This window comes from Antennarius striatus, chromosome 10 (assembly GCF_040054535.1).
Source record: "Antennarius striatus isolate MH-2024 chromosome 10, ASM4005453v1, whole genome shotgun sequence".
Classification (NCBI taxonomy): Eukaryota; Metazoa; Chordata; class Actinopteri; order Lophiiformes; family Antennariidae; genus Antennarius; species Antennarius striatus.
In genome coordinates, this window is record NC_090785.1 from 10,431,602 (window position 1) to 10,452,373 (window position 20,772).

General features: G+C 41.6%; 4 protein-coding genes across 5 annotated transcripts; 3 read left to right on the top strand and 1 right to left on the bottom strand.

Moving 5' to 3' along the window:
- Positions 1-197: 197 nt before the first annotated feature.
- Positions 198-4,974, bottom strand: LOC137602593 (zinc finger and SCAN domain-containing protein 22-like). The gene is made up of 5 exons (XM_068325456.1): positions 4,792-4,974; positions 4,004-4,321; positions 2,648-2,925; positions 2,019-2,130; positions 198-1,908 (listed from the first exon to the last, which is right to left on the bottom strand). Exons 2-5 carry the CDS (start codon positions 4,299-4,301, stop codon positions 869-871), a joined length of 1,728 nt encoding a protein of 575 aa, XP_068181557.1. The 5' UTR covers positions 4,302-4,321; positions 4,792-4,974; the 3' UTR covers positions 198-868.
- Positions 4,975-5,249: 275 nt separating this feature from the next.
- Positions 5,250-7,494, top strand: mif (macrophage migration inhibitory factor). The gene is made up of 3 exons (XM_068325523.1): positions 5,250-5,467; positions 6,895-7,067; positions 7,243-7,494. Exons 1-3 carry the CDS (start codon positions 5,360-5,362, stop codon positions 7,307-7,309), a joined length of 348 nt encoding a protein of 115 aa, XP_068181624.1. The 5' UTR covers positions 5,250-5,359; the 3' UTR covers positions 7,310-7,494.
- A 1,129-nt stretch (positions 7,495-8,623) lies between these two features.
- On the top strand, positions 8,624-13,425 carry LOC137602893 (zinc finger protein 135-like). 2 transcript variants are annotated; one of them, XM_068325988.1, is made up of 6 exons: positions 8,624-9,147; positions 9,555-10,001; positions 10,174-10,298; positions 10,409-10,469; positions 11,504-11,758; positions 11,902-13,425. In XM_068325988.1, coding segments are annotated over exons 2-6 (804 nt in total). In that variant the 5' UTR covers positions 8,624-9,147; positions 9,555-9,640; the 3' UTR covers positions 11,904-13,425. The 2 variants fall into 2 exon arrangements, with proteins under 2 accessions (XP_068182089.1, XP_068182088.1); XM_068325987.1 differs by having other exon boundaries at positions 11,504-13,425.
- A 711-nt stretch (positions 13,426-14,136) lies between these two features.
- LOC137602660 (uncharacterized) lies at positions 14,137-17,821 on the top strand. Its single transcript, XM_068325567.1, has 4 exons — positions 14,137-15,033; positions 15,306-15,433; positions 15,562-15,679; positions 15,809-17,821. The coding sequence occupies exons 1-4, from the start codon at positions 14,664-14,666 to the stop codon at positions 16,783-16,785; spliced, it is 1,593 nt and encodes a 530-aa protein (XP_068181668.1). The 5' UTR covers positions 14,137-14,663; the 3' UTR covers positions 16,786-17,821.
- Positions 17,822-20,772: the final 2,951 nt, after the last annotated feature.

Genomic DNA, 20,772 nt, shown 5'->3' on the forward strand with positions numbered 1-20,772 from the left:
TCAGACAGGTCATATTAACAGTTCTTCCATCATCTTAATTAAATGTGGTTGATAAAATCTAAATGTACTTGTAGTTACTTCTATCATTCAGAAGTTGAACCCACTTCATATGGTTACGTGTCCTTTTTGGGCATTTTTAAAAAAATTTTTATATGACAGACATATCATTTTATTTCCTCTAACTACATGACTATTGACAGAACAAAGTGCTTTCGTTTTGGCATTTAGTTTCTTTAAATTGGTGCCCACTGTGACCCACATGCATTGGGGTGAGAAACAGATCTAAAGCTTTTAAGTGCTGCAGCTGGAGTTCCTGAAGTGAATGTCAGTAAGCAGGAAGTCCGTAGAGAACCGAGGAAGCTGAAAATGCCGATATGTTGAAAGGACACAGACAAATGTCTTTGTTGAAATCATCTCATTTACCTGCAGATAATTAATCCCTGACAGCCAGAGATTAGACTGAAATTGGTGAATTGAAGTATTTATTTAATGACATGACTTTAACACATCCAAATACTGTGTAGTCCATTTTACTGTCAGAAACAAATGAGAGCATTAACCTTGAATTACAGAAAGACTACAATGACTGAAAGTCATAAATAAGTACAAGCTTTACATACAGATGAGATTGTGTCAAATTTAGGTCAATGAAGATCTAACCATGATTTCTTTTCTCCTAGAGAAGCACAATGTACACCTGGTTTTCTGTTAGCTTTGGATCTTTGCCTTGTTTGTGTTCTTATTCAATAGTATGAAAGGCAAAATCAAAATGAGCATCAACCAGTCACATTGACATCCAAAGTTCTACCACATTCAAAGGGGAGCCTGGTGTTTTACTTCCAGTTCTGTCAGACGTAAAGGGGAGGCTCTAAAAACACTGATGGTTTTTCAGCTGCTCCACATCACTAAAGCCACTCCCACAGTTGGCGCACTGAAGTGTCATCTTTTCACTGTTGTGTATGAGTTGGTGTCTCTTTAAGTACTCCACGCGACTGAACCGCTTTCCGCACGCTTCGCAACCGTACGGACGTTCGCCCGTGTGAATCCTCTGGTGCCGTTCCAAGTTCCCCAGGCGGCTGAAGGTGCGTCCGCACTGAGGGCAGCGGTGCGGCCTCTCGCCCGTGTGCACCAGGTGATGACGCTCCAGCGAACGCGAGTGAGTGAAGCGCTTCCCGCAGATCTCGCAGCAGTGCGGTCGCTCGGCGGCGCAAGCACACTCGTGGTTCTTAAGCGCCCAAGCGTGGCTGAATGTGTTGCCACAGTGGGCACAAGGGAAAAAGCCATCCTCTGCACCATTGCTTTGTAGCTGAGAGCCCCCTAGTGGACAGGGGTGTTCCTCCAGCTCGGTGTCGGAGGAGAAGCCTCCTCCACACTGTGTGCAGAAGTGAAGCAGGTCCCCACCACTCTCCTCTTCCCCTCCACTCTTTTCAACGCTACCTGGCTCGGATAAGGGTGGTATGAGCTCCGACTTTCCCTCGTCCACCGCATCCTCCCCAGTCACGACCGAGTCGCTCTCTCTCAGCTTCTTTGACCAGCTTAACCTCAGCTCCACTCCGGCCCTCATATTGTCTTTTGACCTCCCTTGCCCCATCTGGTCTTCTCTCTGCAGGGTGGGCGGCTGAGAGTCTCGCTCTCCATCCTGCTCCATTCCATCAAGGCCGATGTATTTGGGGGCCATGCTTATCTTAGAACCTCGAACCGCCTCGGAGTCAGGGCTGACTGGCTGGGAAGCCGTCATGGCAGCCTGCTCCCGGCCTCTCTCGGCCCTCAAAGCAGATTCCAAACCCCTCAGCTCATCCATGGTCATTCCTCCTGCAGATGGCTCTGCTGAGCCCACCTCCCAGTCCTCCTCCTCCTCCTCCTCTTTCTCTGCTGGTTGAACATTTAGAGAACTGTCCGTCAAGTCTCCTGAGAAGACAGCGAGCACGGAAGAAAGATGTGACAGAGAGAGAGAGCAGGCATTAACAATCTGAACACATCTCTAACTTCACCCCCTTAAACTGCTGTGCCCTCATTACCTTCGCTTGGAGTCCTGGAGCCGGTGTGGAGGTTCTTGCTGGGTGGTCGAATCTTTAAAGCCTCTTTGATTAGGTGAAGAGATGCTGGTTGATAGCCCTCAGTTTGAGCAAACTGTTACGAGAACCAATCACACATAACTCTTAATGTAACAAGTTAAGGTCGTTCCAACTATAGATGTTTATACACCTAAGAAGTAAGCCACGGGATTGGTTATATTTATTTTCACTTATTAGCCATAAATGAAACCTTGACATTACTTTGTTGGGAGGCCAATAGCAGATCCATGTTTGCTTTGAATATTCAAATGCAGAAGAGGAGTGGATCTGTGCCGTGCCACTAGGAATAGCAAACAGCTTTTCACCTCTGCCATAATTCTGACTAGCTAAAAGCATGCTCTACTAGAGCTGCAGAGAGCCTCACTCATCTAAAGCTAAATACCAAATCAATGGCTCTTCCTTTATCCACTACATTTCTGAAAGTGGTTTGATGACTGAACACCAGTAAAACTCTTTCTTTTTCTGTTTGCGTTCTTTTCTATTCTGTATGAAGCTGCTGAGCAGAGAAGGGATGCTGTGCCACTTTCTCCTCCTACTCCTCCTCTTCCTCTGAGAAAGCCCATCTCCCTCACCTCCTCTTTGATGTTGGCCGTCTCCTCCCCCTCAACGCTGAGGCAGCCCTCCCCTTCCTTGTCCTCCTCCATCCCTCCCTCGTGCTCTTCATCCTCAGGGAACTGGATGAGGTACATCTCCCTGGCCTCCTTCCCACTCCTTCCAACTGCCATTCTCCCCACAGCTCCTCCGCCTCCTCCCTCTCCTCCGACACCACTGCCACCTCCTCCTTCCTCCCACACACCTCCAGGCCAGCCTTTGCCATAAGCTGCTGCTGGGCCTTTCTTTGACTTTCCTCCTGTGGAGAAGAAAGGTGGGAAGGAGGTGAGAGAGAATGAAGAGTGTAAAGAAGGGGCAGGACAGACGTGAGACATGAGGAGACGAGGAAGACAGAATGAAATATGGTAGGGGTGAGTGGGAGGAGATGATTAGGAGGTCAGAGCAGAGATGAAGGAGACGGGGGCGGGCATACGGGAGATGAGAAGGAGGTTAGGAGCAGCAGAGCGTATAAGGAGTAGTTGGGAGGATGGGGGAAGGGACAGGAAAAGGAGCAGAGAGGAGGAGCAGCGGCCATGATGAACGAGTGAGGAGGGAGGAGGGGAGGGTTGCAGAAAGACAGACGAGAGATGAGAGGGAGGCAAACGGAAGAGGGATAAGTGGAGTTGGTAGGGCTCAACAGGAAGAGGAAGAGGAGGATGAGAGGGAGGACATGTTGAAGGAGAAAGAATGATGTACACGTGACAACAGGAGAGACAGAAGAGAAATGGAAGTGGAGGGGAAGAGTGTAATTACAGTGATGGTGGAGAGGAGTGGGAGAGGAGGAGGTGGGGAGAGTGTGAGTGTACAATGTGATGGAGGAGAGAACAGAGCAAAAGGAGGTGGGGGCAGGGAGAGAGAGGGAGGGAGGAGGCGAGGGCGTGAAGGAGAGAGGAGCAGGAAGGGGAGGAGGTAGAATTGGAGAGAGACGAGAAGGAGGCGAGAGGGGGGGAGACGCAAGACAGGAAGGGAGGGAGGGAGACAGTGTGCAATAGCACAGAGGAGTGGGAGGGACAGAATGCAGCGGAGAGATAGAGAGGAGAGGGGGAGGTGAAGGACAGAGGGAGAGAACATGAAGAGGAGGCGGAGGAGGAAGGGAGCGAAGGGAGGAGGGAGGGAGAGCTCAGCTCTTGCCAGATGGTTTCCAACAAAACAAGTGCGTTTTCACATAAGCCCTGAATGCACGCTAAGAACCTTATTTCTAAATGCAATCACGCAAAATATGTTTTCAAAGTTTCTAATAGTAAAAGCAGCTTTTTATATGTGATGTAAACTAAAACTGATGTGAACCTGATTGTTTTGCTTGGAAAGGCTATCCTAAAATGACAGCAAATACTCACTGGCCGCTTCATATTTTCGTTTGTGCCTCCCTCCAGCCCCTTCCTCCGACAGCCCGGCGGTGCGGCGGTGGGATGCCCAGCCCATGCCGTACTTGCGTTCGGTTCTCAGCTTGTTCTCAGTGAGCCTGAGCCGTAGTTTGAGAGCCTCGTTCTCCCTTCTGTTGAGGGACAGCTCCACCAGGTAATCGTTCACCGTCTCCTGGAAGAGTTTGGTGATCTCACAGACCGAGGCTCGGATCAAGCTGTCCATGACAGCCGTCAGATGAGTCTCGAACGTGGACACCGACTCCTCCATCATGTTGGGCGACAGGTTCAGACCTGACGATGTTTCAATAACAATTTGGCTTTAGCGAGGACACGTGTCACGATCACAAGTAACACACAACAGTTTCCCCAAAGTTTCAGAGTTGTTAGATGTCACCTATTTAAACGTGCAATTTCTAAAAACGTAATATCAGCCTGTTTTTTCCAAATCAGCTTGAAGCTACAAAATCTTAATATCTACAGGACTGATCAGATCCAGTGGATCCAATCTGCACAGAAACATTTGAGCGTTCTATCTGTTACCACTTCAAATAACAATACTTTCGGTTAATGCCAAAAGTGCGGAAGCGATACTATATTCAAACACATCAATTCATGCCCTACAACTCGTTATATTGTTGAAATTATTTTAAATAAACATGATAAACAGTCAGTGTTCCGGTGGGAGCGGAGCAGCAATGCCTCCGTAGCGGCGGAAAGTGGTCGTGCTAGCTGCTTGGCTAATTTGGTTTTCGTATACGCACCGTTTTTTAGAAGGATATCCAGATGAATAAGTTGGAAGTAAAACTGAGACCGATGTTGCAAGTTCACAGTTGGCGTGTAAGCTTGTCCTGTAATTGTAAACACAGAATCTCCACGACAAAGGAAAGCGCCATCCAACTTCTGCCTTTTCTCCCTCAGCTACTGTTTCTCGTCGCCTCCTTCTGCTCTCGATGATGCTTGAGAGCAATGCGCATGCGCACTACCGTAATTACCCCAGACACAAGAGTTGCCGCACCCTGAAAATACATTTGGAATTTATTGAACATTTCTTTGTAATGTTGTATCTGTATTTGTAGTTATATTTATTGAGAAAACAATGAAATAAAAAATGTAAAAATAAATAAATAAGTGTACTTCGACATATCTCTGCATGGTTTAGCATGCAATAAATCATCTCCCACCGATAGAGGCGCTGTGGATTTAATAAATGACGTCACTGTCTAAAAGAATCACTCGATAAATGCTCCATGAGAGACTTCCGGTATATCTTGACAGGCTCTGAAGTCTTGGCCCAGTTCGACCAGCAAGAAGAAAATATAAAAGGAGAACATGCCGATGTTTGTAGTGAACACGAATGTGGCCAAAAGCGATGTGCCGTCGGCTCTGCTGTCCGAGGCCTCTGAAGAGCTGGCCAAACATATGGGCAAACCACCGCAGGTAGGACGGAGGCAAGCTCCGTTATGTCCCCCTGGGTCTGTGAGATCCCACTACTAATCCACACGTGTTTTTCACATATGAATGAGCATGACATGAAATGTTATAATCTAGTAGTAAAATGCTGAATGAGGCATATTGCCCTGCATTTTTATTTGTCATTCCGAATCAGACGTGGAGTTAATGTAGCCACAAGAGGAGTTATGCAATCGCAGATGTGCTGATGTTCGTAGAGAGCGTGGGTAAATGATTAATCACTTCACCACGACCACAGTTGAATGCAAATCTTAAACGTGTTACCGACCAATGTCACGGTTGTTCACTGTGGTATGTTGATGTGAAAGTGACGTAATGAAATGACAATTGAAGTTGAGGCAATTTCTTTTCCCTGCAATTATTTTAAAATAAAAATGTATGGGTTTTTTTTTTAGCTTCATACTCCAGTAAGGGTGTTAAGTTTTGTATTAGTTTGAATTTGAATGTTTAAATTCTCCAGAAAAATCACCAGGATGATGAATACTCATCCTCCCACAACATCAGATCTACATCCATTGTATCAACCCAGAATCAGGATAGACATACTTTCTGCTGCGCCTCAGAAGCAGATTCTGACTGACCATCACAATACAGTATATCTATAATAAACCCGCACATGCCAATAGAAAAAGGTTATTTAAGACTTGATGGATGTAAAACTCAGAAACTGTACACTAGTTTCACAGTTTTTGGAGGAGGATGACATCACAGTTCTTAGCCCGTCAGCAGTGAACACAGATCCAAATCCCACTGAAAAAGGGATGGTTGAGTGAGCAAACGTGACAGCATTACCTTCCTCCACAGTTTCAGCAGCAACTCATGACAGCTCTAACATGGACTGTCATCCCACATGATGACATCATCTGGAGGTGGTGCCAGTTCATGGGAAGGAGGATAACTGCTGTATCAGTGTACATGATGGTGTAAACTGTTGTTCACTCCATTGAGTCAGTGAAAAATGTATGGTGCTTACGTTTTTTTGCTTTTTGTTTTTGTTCCACATCCTTGATTAAAGATGAACTTAAAGCATTACATGGAGAACAAAACGTCATTCTTGTACAAAACAGGTCCCGGGTTTGATTCCATGTCTGTGTGGGTTCTCTGCGGGCTGTCCGGCTCACCACAAAAATAGATAATTCAGTAAAACAAAAAAACAGTCCAACAAAAATCAAGCATACATACAGCCTGAGCTACCAGTAAGTGGGAATGAAAAGCATGCTGAATTTGGGCGACAATAATGGGCAGAGGGTACTTGCGGTTACAGCTCACACAGTTGAGAACCCTAATTTCAGGACTTCTAAAACCAAAGCCGAACAACAAGAAAATTTTGACTTGTGTCCAGCTGAGTGATCCACTCTGGGTGTTGACTGATATGTGGTTTGTGTCTCTTGCAGTATATTGCTGTGCATATCAGCCCGGACCAAATGATGATGTTTGGAGGAAAGAAAGACCCGTGTGCTCTCTGTTATCTCTATAGCATTGGCAAGATCGGCCCTGTTGAAAACAAGCGATATGCTAAACTGCTGTGTGACCTGCTCAACAAACACCTGGGCATCTCTCCTGACAGGTAGCAAACACACACACACACACACACACACACACACACACACACACACACACACACACACACACACACACACACACACACACACACACAGCAATTAGTGCTACATATGATTTAATAGATAAACAGGCTGATTGAAATACACAGTCTCATTAACTTTTTTGTCTTTGTATTTCAGGATTTATATTAACTTTATGGACATGGATCGTGCTAATGTGGCCTGGAACAACAATACCTTTGGTTGATTTTAAATCAAATTGCTGAGACGTATGATTATTCCATGTTTTCTTCCTTGTTCAACTCAAGGAAAAATCTGAGGAGAAAACACACCTGATAATCCATTTAAAAATACTGTTTGACTGTCTTAGAAGCACTTACAAGGACCATTAACATTGTACTGATCTTTTTTAATTAAAATGCAATGAATTAAACTGTGTAGACTACAAATTAATTTGTTTTCTTGCCTGAAAGACTCAACATTAGCTTAGCTAAGAAAATTGTTCAACATTACTATGGGGATTTTACACAGTAGATATGTTTATCTCATAAATAAATGGGTTAATAAGAAGTAATGGCGATCATTCAATCATTTGTGACAGACAGTCCTGAAACACAAGCAGTAAAATGTAATTCAACCAACATTTATTTCATAATTTGAAACTGCTCACCATAGTGTTACATGGCAAATGTTTTCCAAGGAGAAGAAACCACATATTTGGCTTTGAATATGTCTGGGACCTGCCCGCAAGTTGTTGCCTGCTTGAGCCATGTGATTTATCTAAAAAAGGCAAAAGAATGAAATGTGGAAATACTTTTTGATCGAAAAGCTTTTGACTTTTGACCTTAAAATTCCGATGATTCCTTATGTAAACAGGAGAACTGCTCTGCAATGTGTTGTCCTGCTGCCGACTAATATTAATACATCTTAATGTGTGTTAAGAATGATGGCAATAGTTCTGATTCTTTTAGTCTGAAATAATTACCAAAACCATGCTACATTCCAACTCAGTCCCCCAAGTAGTCAACATAAAAACATCTTTGATCCGTGTTCCTAGTGGTCAGTAAAAAAAAATAAAAAAATTGAAATCAGGTGTTCATGTCTAATTTCAATGCTCATCCACATGTTGTTCCACCACTTTCATCAACAGCCAGCGCCAACAAGGCAGTTTAAAGAAACGGCCAGAAAGGAGACGTGAACAATAACACAGGATTTCATATTTTTTAATAGCTTCTCAAGGAAATTGTAAAATTTGTTGTTTTTCATGACATTATATCAAACAATACACTCTAACATCATGCCTAAGGGAAGTCATTGTTGCTTTCCAAGACTAGAATGTGACTTCCTTGTAGAACTTTTGTCAAGAGAAACAAAACATTAGAATTTGCGAGTGGTTGAGTAGTTTGAGATCTTGGTTATTATTCTTAATGCCAAAACCTAACTGATTTTCTACTGTTTTATTTTCTGTAAACGTCCGAGATTTGGGTTGTTTTCACCATGTAAGATAAGATGGACCTTTATTATGCCCACAGTGGGGAAATGTACTGAAATGAATGTATGTACTTTGCACACATACTTGTATTCTTAATGATAATAACGGACGCCTCCTGCCAGAAACACGCACTCTTTGCTATGATGGCGGAGAAACGATCCGCCCTACTATGGGTGTGATTAGCTTAGAGTAATGTCACTCTTACTATGACCTATCATTCCAATACCAACCAATATCAAATGCAGCGTAGGTCTTCTTTTTATTATGATTGTGAAGCGATAGAACGGAAGAGGCTGCAAAAAGCTTCCGTGTTCCTATAAAGTTGTTCGTCACGACGGAACTATTTACAAAGGCGGAACCTTTCCTTCTTCAGTAAAGTGGCGGGAATACATTTAGGGTGCAGTCGTTAAACCCTGGTTTAGCAGGAAATAAATGGATCTGCGTCTTTTATAGATGTCAGCTGTGGGTTATCTGGTCTATTGTCAATACTATAAAGTCTTTGAGTTCACCATTTTGTACAAAGAACAGGAGTTATTCTTGGATTAACGCTCAGTATTTCTTCCCGACAGGAGCAACGTTGCTTGGAAGCTAAGGTAGTCATAACTTGTTTTGTCATCGCAACGCATTCTAATATTACGGGAACGTAGCTTGAAGGGATGTATGCTTAACTTCTTTTGTTTAGTCTACACAGAAGACATTTGCTGGATAGTCCGTCGTAATTGCTGAGACGAATGTTCAGTACGAGTTTTTGTACTCGTACAAATAAATAAAAAATAAAATGAAACACATCCAGCCAACAATCCAGTTTTGTAGTTATGAAGTGTGTTTTGACTTATGGGCTAAAATACTTCAGACAGTACCGAGTCTCAATGTTTTGGTTTTTATCAGACAATTTTGTGGATGCATGGGGAGAAATCCAACACCCACATAGCTGCCTTTATAAACCATATCATCGACTTCATGCATCAGATATTTTTCTTGTTTTGTCTGTGTTTTTTAGGTGCTAAGAACTGGTGATTTGTTGACGTCACATCAACAGTTCTTTTGCGATCAGGCATCTGTAACGGGTGCCTGTCTGTTTCAAACATGTCCAACGCTCTCACAATGGTATTCAGGGCCCATCTGACTACAGCCATGGACTCGGTCCTACAGAAAGCTCTGCTGGAAATAATGAACATCTTTGAGAACACCCTTCAGGACCATCAACTGGTACTGGCTCAAAAAGAAGACGAGATCACTAAACTCAAAGTAAAGTTGCAAGCACTGCAAATCATGCGGACTGAACGTGGATCTGGACATGAGCAAGGCAAAGAAATGAACCAAACTCAGATGAATGAATCTCTACCAGAGCTTGTCTGCGAAGGTCCTCATTCATCCGGACAACCAGAGCTTGATAATATGAATCCTTTTGAGCAAACTTGTGATATTCCTGAAATTTATTTTGAAGGTAAGATAATAAAAATTTGCTCAAGATTGGTTAAATAATTATATTGATTATGATAAATGCGTACTGTGTCCACACCAGGATTGCCTACCTACCTACTGTATATTCTATCAGACTGCAAAATTGTGTAGCATTTATATACAGCTTTCATATCTGTCATTTTGGGTGTGTACAGTGCCTGACGACTGGTGTGCTCCCGTGGGCTGCAAGATGGCAATAAAAGAAGAAGAGACCGTGTGTCCCAGCGTTCCACTCCGCCAGCTATACATTCCTCTATCTCCTCTTCCACTTGTCAAGGAGGTATGTTACTGAAGAGGGAACTTGGGACGTAGTGACTTTATAATTTGGCATTGTGAATGACAATGGTGACATTTATGCTTGGTATTGTTTTCTTTGTGTATGTATTTTAGGTGGATAACTGTGTCATAGATTCTGACAAGCAGAAGAAAAGTCAAAGGAAATCCAAAAGAAGTGAGTTTCATTATCTATGAAGGTTTTCATTCATATTTTAGTCGGTTTTACTATATTAACAAAATGTCTGAATGGTCTAATATTAATAATATGAATGTGTCTAATATTAATAAGGATGATACACTTTATTCCTTTGCACTTTTCATATCATCCATGGGTCTTTACAGAAGCAACTAAATGGTTAATAATAATGATAGAGGTGTGAAATACTGCATATCATAAAAACATCAATCAGTTATGCTGATGGCAACTCTACACAGTGTTCTGTCGAGAATTGAAACACAAATTAATGTGAACTGTTGTAAACTTTGACGGGGAAAGGTTGGTGTCAGCACTCTGAAAGCTTGGTTACCCATCGTGGGGAGGACTATGGGTAACCAAGCTTTCTGAAGGTGGGAGAGAAAATGGGCATCAGTGGAAAATAGCTGAGGTAGACGGGAAGATGACACGGCCAAATGTGAAGACTTCACCAGCCATGTAAGGATGTACTTAACAGTTTACAGAGGCAATTTATTTTCTGGATAAACTATTTTATTTCTTCTTGTGTCTTTTACTGCCTGTCCTTGAAGCATTTTGTATATGTTTGTAATATACTGAATAATGTTTATTATCATTGTTGATTAAAAATCAGGTATTTTTAGTTTAACTACTAAGGACGACAGAATATAGTTTAAAAACAAAAACATGTATTTTCCCCCTGTAGGGAATATTAATTTGGGTACATCTACATTATGTGCCAGTGTGTCTCTGCTACTAGTGTTAATAGGTTAGGGTTACAACTGATGCCTTGCATGTTTTGTTTAGTTGTATGTTTACTTGCTGTGGCTGGCCTTGAAACACAGGTGCCATTGACTATATGTGCTTAGTGACATCTTGTAAAAGCAAATCACATTTTTGAAAATGAAAGTACAGTAATCAGTGCTCTTGGGAATTGAGGATTGGTTTTTCATACCATGACAACGTAGTTAAATAATAACAGTTAATAATAGTTGAGTAATAACACTGTTGAATTTTTGCCTTGATTTCTTTCACAGTTTCCAAATTAAAGGAGGGTGACAAAGAAAGTACACAAACAGGTGATCAAGCAACTCGTCAGAAAGTAGTAACAAATGACATGCTGCAAGAAATCAAACAAGGTGATACTGACATAACATGCAGTCCTAAAAAGCTTAGACGTGGAGAGAGAAAATTAAAAAGAAAAAGGGAAATTAACACACTGAAGAACGCAAATGTCCTGGAGTCAATCAGCCTGAAGTCAGTGGAAAACAACTCTGAAAAAAGGTTCACCTGTAAGTTTTGTACAGAGGTGTTTGACACACCATTTGACCTAAGTGTTCATGTACGATCACACAGGAAGTGCAACGGTTGCAAAAAACAGTTCACCTTTCCTTGTGCTCTTGTGTCCCATCAACGGCTTTGTGAAAAATTCAAGGAATTGTTATCAGAAGAAGTACAGTCTACCGAGACTCAGCCTGATGACAAAAATCCTTCTACATCAAACAATAAACTGGTTATCACCACGAAGGAAAAAACTCGGTCCTCTAACAGTCGCAATGCTTCTAGAAGAGGGCGCAAAACATCAGATTCATTTCTCCAGAAAGCTGAGTCAACCAAAAGGCACTCCTGTCCATTCTGCAACACGCGCTTTGATGTGTCTCACAAATTGAAAGTGCACATGCGTCTCCATACAGGTGAAAAGCCATATCCTTGCAGCATGTGTACAAAGAAATTTAGCACAAGTCAGTCGCTCAGAAATCACATCGTGAGAATGCACAAACACAAAGTGGATTCTAATGAAATACGCAGGAGCTTTTCATGGACCATGCCTATAGAGGCCATTGAAGATGAGGATTTGACTTCACCTAGCACCAACGCAGGTCAAGAAGTTAGTCACAATGAACTTGAGATGGAACGCAATCGAGACAAAACGCCACCTCTAACATGGCAAGAGATGGGTAAACGCCAAGCTCATGGTTTCATCTGCTTACTGTGTAAAGAGTTTCTGAAATCCAAATACTTTTTGATGAAACATTTTAGGACCCACACAACAGAAAAAGACAATGAAATATGTCCATAAAACTGCAAAACATCGTTCTCTTGCACAGCATAGCCTGCACACAGAAAAGTGATCAAATGTGAGAAGTGTGTGAGGAAATTCTGCTAACAGGCACAGCGTGATAGACATTGAAGTCTCATGTAAAGTGGTCTTATCTCCATGTGTAACTGATAATACCAATACCATTTCTTGCGTGGATAATGTACTGGTGGATGATGTCACCGTGATGGTAATGAGTGATGTCATTTATAAACACATTGTTTTTTGGAGTTTTATTGGATTTTACTACTTTAGGTGGCTGAAATTATGCTGCTCTGTTGTATTGTTGTTTTCCTGAGTTGTTGAGATGTAAACAAATTACAAACTATTGGTATGGAAACTACTGTACAACCTGTAAAAAAATTTGATACTGGTTTTTGTGAATGATAAATCAGTAAGACTTTTTTTAAATAAAGATTTTATGTGCACATGGACTCTGTTGACTACCTAGCTCTCATATTTTTCAATTATACGTAACTACAGGGCTGGGTACTGGAGGACATCTATCACAGTACATGTAATTTTATTTTGTAATGATAAATATTGTAATGCAGTGAATTTTTTGGGAAAGCCAATTAGGAAATAATTGATAGATGAAAATAGGATGGAGAGTTTTATTCTATTCATTGAGAATCTTGATGACATTGAAGGCCAAAAAAACCAACCATAAAGTCCAATATTGCTTTTCAGCTGACCAGTTTGTTTTGTACAAAACTGAACCTGTGTTCTGTGTAGTGATGGAAGAGCTACCACTGGAGAAACTACACAACTACTCAGTCAATATGTTATCATACAAAAAAACTATTGTAACTGTTGTAGTGTTGCATGTAATTTAACATGCCAAATGAATAAACAAATTTGTATACGTTCACATTGCAAGTCTCATTGCTTAAGTCTGTTTTCTGCATAGCTCTGATAGTTATTTTGATGATTCATAATAAATGACCTATGTGTATCAGACCAATGACAACAGCAGTCAGCAAAGGCAGAATCTATAGAATAGGCCAAATGACTCCCAGTATCACCATTCAAATTCATGTTGCACGACCAAGAATTGAATATGTAAATTATATCAATCAGACTTGAAAATAGACTTTTCTTGTGGGCGTAGTATTAATCACAGTTTATACAGGTTTTAGCATAATTTGAGAAACGGCAGCTCTCTGCCTTTCGGCTCATGGCTAGAGCTTTAAATCCAGGTTTGTTGTGTTGGCATTTTCGATGTACAGAAGGTCATCATTGGTTGTATGCCAGCAACCACTTGTGTTCTGGAATAAGCCTGAACAAAATTGTTTTGTATTTTTGATTTTAAATTTAAAAAAATTTTTTTTTAGTATATTGTAACGTTTTCATCATGATTTAAATAATGGCCATGCTTGATAGATTGGGCACATTTTTCAGTAACGTTAGTAAAACAGTTTTCCACGATCACTGCGTGACTAAAGTTTGGCAGTAAGTGACAGTACCAGAGAAGTGAACACGTCACAGGCGCCACACCTGTGTCTGCAGTAAATCTACAAATCTCGTCTGTCTTATCGCGAGATTTGGAACATTTCTTGGTTTACATACCAACCTGCTGGCTGGATGAACTGTTGCTGCGTCGCCTTCACATCTGAATGTGTTCGCCTGGGATTAATTTTATTAGTTGAAGAATATTGGTCAACGACTGTCAAAGATAACGCATCCTTTTTTCCCCCCGTTGTTTGCACATTGAGCTTGAATGCTAGCTGGAGCTAGACTCTCGTCGGTTAGTGTGTTTACACGTTAGCCTTAGGTAATGCTATCGGTAGCTTTTGTTGATACACCTCAATAACAACGTTATCATACACGTAGAGCTAGCTGGTTGTTGATGTAAATATACTATCTCAATGCATTAAACCCTAAATATAACAAGTTATGCATTTACTGAATACTCATAGCGTAGATACAATAGAAGATGAATGAGACTGCCTCGACAAAACAGTGTTATGATCTCCCTTAAAACCTTAGGTTGACCGTCAAGAGACATTGTCTGTAGATAGATTGGGCTCAAAGGCTGCGAAATAATTCCCATGGAAATGACGTAATTATTTCGCATGGCATCTTGTGACAGTTTATAGATGTTCAGTGGTATTTATAAGGTGTCCCAGAAGCTCCCAGAGGCCTACCATAGAGGGAAGCAGCGGTGTGGGTTCGTCAGTGACTTTAACAGAATAGCGCTGAAACAAAGGACGATGGAATCTGTGAGGACTGCGTTTCACGCTCAGCTGGCCGCCGTCATGGACTCGTTACTGGCGGCGGCCGTGTGCGAGATCGCCAAGATCTTCGAGAGCAGCCTCTGTGAACAGCAGGTGGCGCTAGCGCAGAAAACCGAGGAGATCTCACATCTCCGAAACAAGATGGAGAAACTGGACAGGAGGCAGAAGGTGAAGGGTGGAGGAGGTGAAGAAGGAGAGATGCCATCAGGAGACAGAGACACGTCAGGAACGGGTGATATAGTGATGCCATCAGTCACTGAGTTCATTGGCAACTTTGATCTTTATAAATGCACATTTATGTATTTAAAACACTTCCTCAAAGTCTAACTCATCATCTAAAGTTTAAACGATATGGTTTAGATTCTAAACCATATCGTACTTCTTGTATCATTTATCAAATATTAACCTATTTTTAATTAAGGTGAACCTGTTGTTTCTAACATAATGTTGACACTTGATCTAACACCTGCTTACTTGCTGATTTACCACACTTAAATTGCACAGGCCTGGACATGAAAGATGATGCGTCTTCTCACCCTGACCCAGTAGAGGGAATCAGTCCATCTATCAGTGGAGAGCTGAAAGAAGAAGACACAGGCGGAGAGGTTATTGGTGCTTCAGTAAAACTTGAGGTCAGACCCTATGATTCAGACTTTGCTGTCTATTGAAGATTTTATGATTTTTCTCAATGAATGAATGACATTTCATCTGCATCTTACCTTTGACTACTTGGAGTCTAAAGATCTGTGTTACTTCATAGCATGCTGTGTTACCACCTGCTCTGGGGTCCACCACAGTTCAGACTTCAGAGGGAAGCCCGGCTGCTGTGGCCCAGAGGCAGATCGAGTCTCTGTCTGCAGCCCAAACCAAGGACAAATGTAAGAAGTTATTGCATTATTATTATTTTCCTTTCAATGTTGAAAAAAGATGATTTGAAATCCTTTAGTATTCAGGTTATTCTATTTGTTGAGACAAATGTGTCCCTTTACCCCATAATATTTCTGCAGTGTCTGACTGGGATCAGGGCAGCCGCAGTGCAGAAAACAGACCCATCCAGGATCAAGTCTCCACTCCTTTTCTCTCAATCTCCCAGAGTGGACGTTGCTCCCCTAGGCCTGATCTAAGTCCAGCTCACCCAGGGGAATGGTTGTCAGGGTTAGATACCAATCAACAAGGTAGGGTGTCAAGTCTGGAGAACCTGCGGACAGATGGCACCGGCTGCTCCAGCACTGATACATCCTGTTTCCAACCTGGTTTTGGGTCTGATGAGAACAGCAACGAAGATGACAGTGGCTCATTCCCTTTCCTGGACCAGGAGCCTGAGAACCAGAACTCCAGTCAGAAGTCAGACCAAGGTCAAGGAGTTTTGCAGAGGGAGAGTGAGCAGTTTCAACCCCAAGCCCACCCAGGGGAGCCACCATGGAGACTGAGAGATGACAGAGGTGGGAGAGGTCCCATCAATCACACAAGGCGTGTTGCATCTTTTGGCAACAGAGACCCTCTCCGACCACAGTCCAATTCACAGCCTGTCATGCTCAGACATGCAAACAGTCTGAGTCACCCTGCACCCCCTGGTGGAGGGAATGGACGTCCTTACACTTGCCCATACTGTACCAAATGTTTTACCTACCCCTCTCATCAGCGCAGACACCTTTTACGCCACACTGGAGTCAGACTACATCCCTGTCAGTTCTGTGACAAGAGCTTCCTCACTCCCTCTGAACTTACGGTGCACACTCGCACGCATACAGGGGAGAGGCCGTTTGGATGCGCCCAGTGTGGTAAACGCTTTGCTCGCAGCGGGAATTTGAGAGCCCACCAACGGGATGTTCACATGGGGAAAAGACCCTTCGCATGCACAGAGTGTGGAAAGAGATTTGCCCACAGGGGAAACCTGAGGGTGCACAATCACAGAGTTCATCAAGGGGATCCCTACTACATGGAGGATCAGCAGAACCCCAGCATTGGCTCTAATCCCATTTGAGAAAAAAAAAAATGTATAAATGAAATGAAATGTGGGTTGATACTTATATTTTGTTTGCCAAAATAAAAATACACATAGTGTGTTTCAGAATTGAACACTTCAGAATTTAAGTTATTGGTTTATTTTATTTTTATTCATGTGGAAAGCAGAGAATTAATTATCAAATTTTATTACATGTCATGTATACATGGTTAAAGTATCTTTTATTTGAGGGTTTTTGTTTCATCACCAAAAAAGTTACACGACCACAAACTAGTGGTCATGTTCCAAGGTATGACTCGTATCTCAGATATTTGCTGTATGTCGAACAAAAATAGGGACAGGGTGACTGCTCATATCACAAGCTGCTACTATACACAACAGCTACGTGAACATGTTTTCAAATGTTAAAGAGTGCTGGGTATATGGTATGAAAGAACACATTTAATGTGGAATTAGATTCAAGCCTTTTTTTTTCACCAATTCTAATGTATGTAAATTGTCAATAAATTTTGACGGCAGTTGATAGAAGAGTTGTGGAAGTATTAATTTTGGAAAAGGTCTGGATAATTAAGATTTAATTTAAATAGGACTGTTGGTGGAGGTATGCATTTTACAGGCTTCCATTCTATTTTTACTTTCACAAATTATAGCTCACAATACAAGGGACGTCACTGCCTCCACCTGTCTTGTAAATGGGGTGATACTGTCATCTGAAAATGTTGTGAAGCAGAAATCTTTTTGCCAGATTAACACTGTCAGTGATGTTTTCCTCCCCATCAGTGAGAAGTCCCTGATCCGATGTGAGTAGATTTTCATAACCCCAGGGGAAAGAATTACCAATGTTTTTCGTAAAGGCCATTGAAGAAAGCTGAAATTCTATTAGATTTATCATCTGATGGCAGGACATCTGACCTCATTCAAATTGTGTTTCTTCTCCTGTCAAACCTTTGATTGTTTGGTAAAATGGAAATGTGATAAAACAGTTACATAACCCTAAAGTTAAAGAAGAAATGCACCAATAGTCTCCATTCTGTCTTTGTAAAGTGAATAAAGAAACACATGTTCAAACTATTTGTTCTTCTCTACCTTTAACATAAATGTATTGTGAATAAAAAAGATTTGTAAAGAGCTCTGCTGTGCACCAGGGGGTAGTGTCTGCATACAATATGGATGTGGAAGCCTTGCTCCCACTTTTAGGGTGGGTTTTCAAATCTTCACTTGTATCATCATGGTAGTATTCTGGTTAGGATGTTTATTATTAAGACTGCATTTATTGTGTTTGAGACATTCCTCTGGTCTCTACCTGCTCAAAACATATTCTTCCAACAATCTCATGAGCAGTTTCCTTCCTTTTACAGCAATCATGTTCTAAGATGACAGATAATAGACCCCCTTCAAGAAGTCAGTGACACTTTGGCCTTTGCCTTTTACACTCCCTCTAAGCTTCACTACCTGAGCAAAGCTCAACTAAACTCCTCACGCTTGGTTTGCTCACTGAAAGACAATGTGTATTGACCCCTTCCCCACAAGGGAGTTCCCCTGCCCCAGGGGTCATCTGTTTTTCCCCCTCTATCTTTGGCAGTTTTAAAGAAATGCCACCTGCACACTGACCATAATACAGGGCAGGGAATCAAAGAAGAAAAGGTGTTGCTGTCTCTAGGGTTTTCTGTGGATGGATTTATGGGTAAGTTAATGGTAATGTATGTGTGAGTGACCCACTGGTGATGTGAGGAATGCTGCCGTCTCTTGCTCTTCTAGGGTGCTGGATTTATCAACAGGAAACCTTTAGGTCAGAGAGAAACCCAAATCTATAAGCAGCTTTTTTCAAAATTTGTGTGTGTGTGTGTGTGTGTGTGTGTGTGTGTGTGTGCGTGTGTGTGTGTCACGCAGGCTTTGAACAAATGATCAAAACATATCTTATGATGCTTTTCTAAAATAACATACAGATTGCTCTTTACAGACACTTGACAGTTTCCTGATGAGTAATCACTTGGTAACAATGGTGAGGGAAAAAAGGCTCTTAAAATATACAGTATATAACAAATACATTTGGTTTTGGATTTGCAGCAATTTCACTGACTTGAATTTAAATACGTAGATACTGTATGATGAAAGCAATCCATGGAGTTAAATTGTAAATTGAGATATTTACAGTTAAAAACTCTTTAACACAATTGCTTTGCCCATTGGCACTAGGTACATCATAATACATAACCCTTTAATTCAATACTAATAGCTCTGTCCTTCTACTTGGTTTAATTAGATAATTTTATTTATTAATAACTTAATAATTAACAATAGAATAAAATGCTCTTCATTTTTTCATGTCCCTGTCTCAGAGAATTTCTCCTGCCCCTGAGGCTACTGCTCAGATTTACCAGAAAAACCATATGTAACCTCCTGCCATCTCCTTGCCCTTACCACAAAATATCATTCCATCACAATCCTGTATTTCTTCATAAATAGAAGCAACCCCCCTGACAGCGAGTTACTACAGTTCACCCACCCACTCCCCCAAACATGTGATATAAATGTCAAAAAAAGGAAAAATTAAATTTCTCTCAGCTAGAGATGTAAGATCAAATTATAGCTCTCAGTATTGTGTGTTTCTGTGTACACATGTCGCTGACTATCTTTTCATGGTTCTGTTTCCATGATATTTCATGGATAGTTTATGCAACAATATAAATGACATAATTTTTTAAAAATATTTTGGTGTGTACCCTTATCAGCTACGTTCTCTGTGTGTGACGGACTCTAAGGGGATGAGCGCTGCCCCGAGGCAATTTATAATCTACCTACTCCCACCACTCCCCAGGGAATGCAGTCTGGTTGCCATTACTGCAGAGAAACCCCCTTTTGAAGGGATTACAGTGTTTTCCCCTGCTCACTGAGTTGATTTATCTTCTGCTAGCTGTATTTAAGTAGTCACTTAATGTGTTAATAGTGTTAGACTGGGTCATCTCTGCAGACTATTTAACTTTCATGTTCCAAAGCTCTCTGTCTGGTGGAAATGCTGATTTCATGGTTACCAATCCCGGTCACTAAATATCAAGTAGTGACTGTATGGTTTGGACCTTCTGTGTGCATTCTTTCATGTGCATGTTTCCAGGTAATATGGAGGCATTCACTGGGGCACGTTAGGGTGACTCTCCTCCAGATAATGGGATTAGCATTTCACTCCACAGTTTTGGGGGTCACAGAGCATGATTAAAGGGCAGAGTGCATTATCTTCCTCTCTCAGAGTTTCTGGGTTTTCCAAGTACGCCTATGTGTATGAACATCTCCTCAAATGAGTCTGTGTTTCCGTAGTCTGCTCGGGTTGCTAAGCAACCCTATGTCTGCACATTGGAGTGGGGGTGGGAAGGAACAGAAGCACCAGGTCAACAGCAACAGACACTCAGAGGCATTGCTACATCTGATTGGACACATCGATGCTCCTCATGAATGATGCTGATCGTGTTGAGTGGCTGTGTGTGAATTGTGTTTACGACCATCCTGTCCATCCACAGAAGATAATCTATCTGTGTCAGAAACTGAGAATCACATTCTACCTTCTACCTTTCTTTCACATTGCTGTGACAGAGAAAGAAGCAATGAGAAGAGATTCTGTTAAATATTTGTGAAATCTGGCTCAACATTAACTACAGATATTTTGTACAATCCTGCCTTTTATATTAAAAGCCATAGCTTTTCTGTAATTACGTCATATTTATGATCTAAATGTGTCAGCTGAAAATTTTCAAAACTTAGAACTTTTCTCCTTTTCTGCCAACTAAATCCTCGGATTTTTTGTAGACCAAGCAATCATGACAAGAGCCCACATACCTTTTCAGTGTCAGACAGTACTGACTCTTTGTCTGACTATATTTAAAATGAATGGCTGCAGAATTGGAATACTGTATGTGCTAAACTCCTAAAGAACAAATGTAGGTTCTTCACCTGCATCCTTAGGAACTCCATAGAAGGAAACAATGTCAGATCACCATTCCAGAGTACTGGGTC

What these genes read in the sequence shown, in the direction of transcription:
- mif (XM_068325523.1), top strand. Translation starts at nt 5,360, where the DNA reads ATGCCGATGTTTGTAGTGAACACGAATGTGGCCAAAAGCGATGTGCCG. An exon ending in ATATGGGCAAACCACCGCAG is followed by an intron (nt 5,468 to 6,894) that starts GTAGGACGGAGG and finishes TGTCTCTTGCAG; the next exon opens with TATATTGCTGTGCATATCAG. An exon ending in CTGGGCATCTCTCCTGACAG is followed by an intron (nt 7,068 to 7,242) that starts GTAGCAAACACA and finishes TTTGTATTTCAG; the next exon opens with GATTTATATTAACTTTATGG.
- LOC137602893 (XM_068325987.1), top strand. Translation starts at nt 9,641, where the DNA reads ATGTCCAACGCTCTCACAATGGTATTCAGGGCCCATCTGACTACAGCC. An exon ending in TCCTGAAATTTATTTTGAAG is followed by an intron (nt 10,002 to 10,173) that starts GTAAGATAATAA and finishes GGGTGTGTACAG; the next exon opens with TGCCTGACGACTGGTGTGCT. An exon ending in TCAAAGGAAATCCAAAAGAA is followed by an intron (nt 10,470 to 11,503) that starts GTGAGTTTCATT and finishes TTTCTTTCACAG; the next exon opens with TTTCCAAATTAAAGGAGGGT.
- LOC137602660 (XM_068325567.1), top strand. Translation starts at nt 14,664, where the DNA reads ATGTTCAGTGGTATTTATAAGGTGTCCCAGAAGCTCCCAGAGGCCTAC. An exon ending in CAGAGACACGTCAGGAACGG is followed by an intron (nt 15,034 to 15,305) that starts GTGATATAGTGA and finishes TAAATTGCACAG; the next exon opens with GCCTGGACATGAAAGATGAT. An exon ending in AGCCCAAACCAAGGACAAAT is followed by an intron (nt 15,680 to 15,808) that starts GTAAGAAGTTAT and finishes ATATTTCTGCAG; the next exon opens with TGTCTGACTGGGATCAGGGC.
- LOC137602593 (XM_068325456.1), bottom strand. Translation starts at nt 4,301, where the DNA reads ATGATGGAGGAGTCGGTGTCCACGTTCGAGACTCATCTGACGGCTGTC. An exon ending in ACGAAAATATGAAGCGGCCA is followed by an intron (nt 2,926 to 4,003) that starts GTGAGTATTTGC and finishes TCTTCTCCACAG; the next exon opens with GAGGAAAGTCAAAGAAAGGC. An exon ending in CGGCCAACATCAAAGAGGAG is followed by an intron (nt 2,131 to 2,647) that starts GTGAGGGAGATG and finishes TTCTCGTAACAG; the next exon opens with TTTGCTCAAACTGAGGGCTA.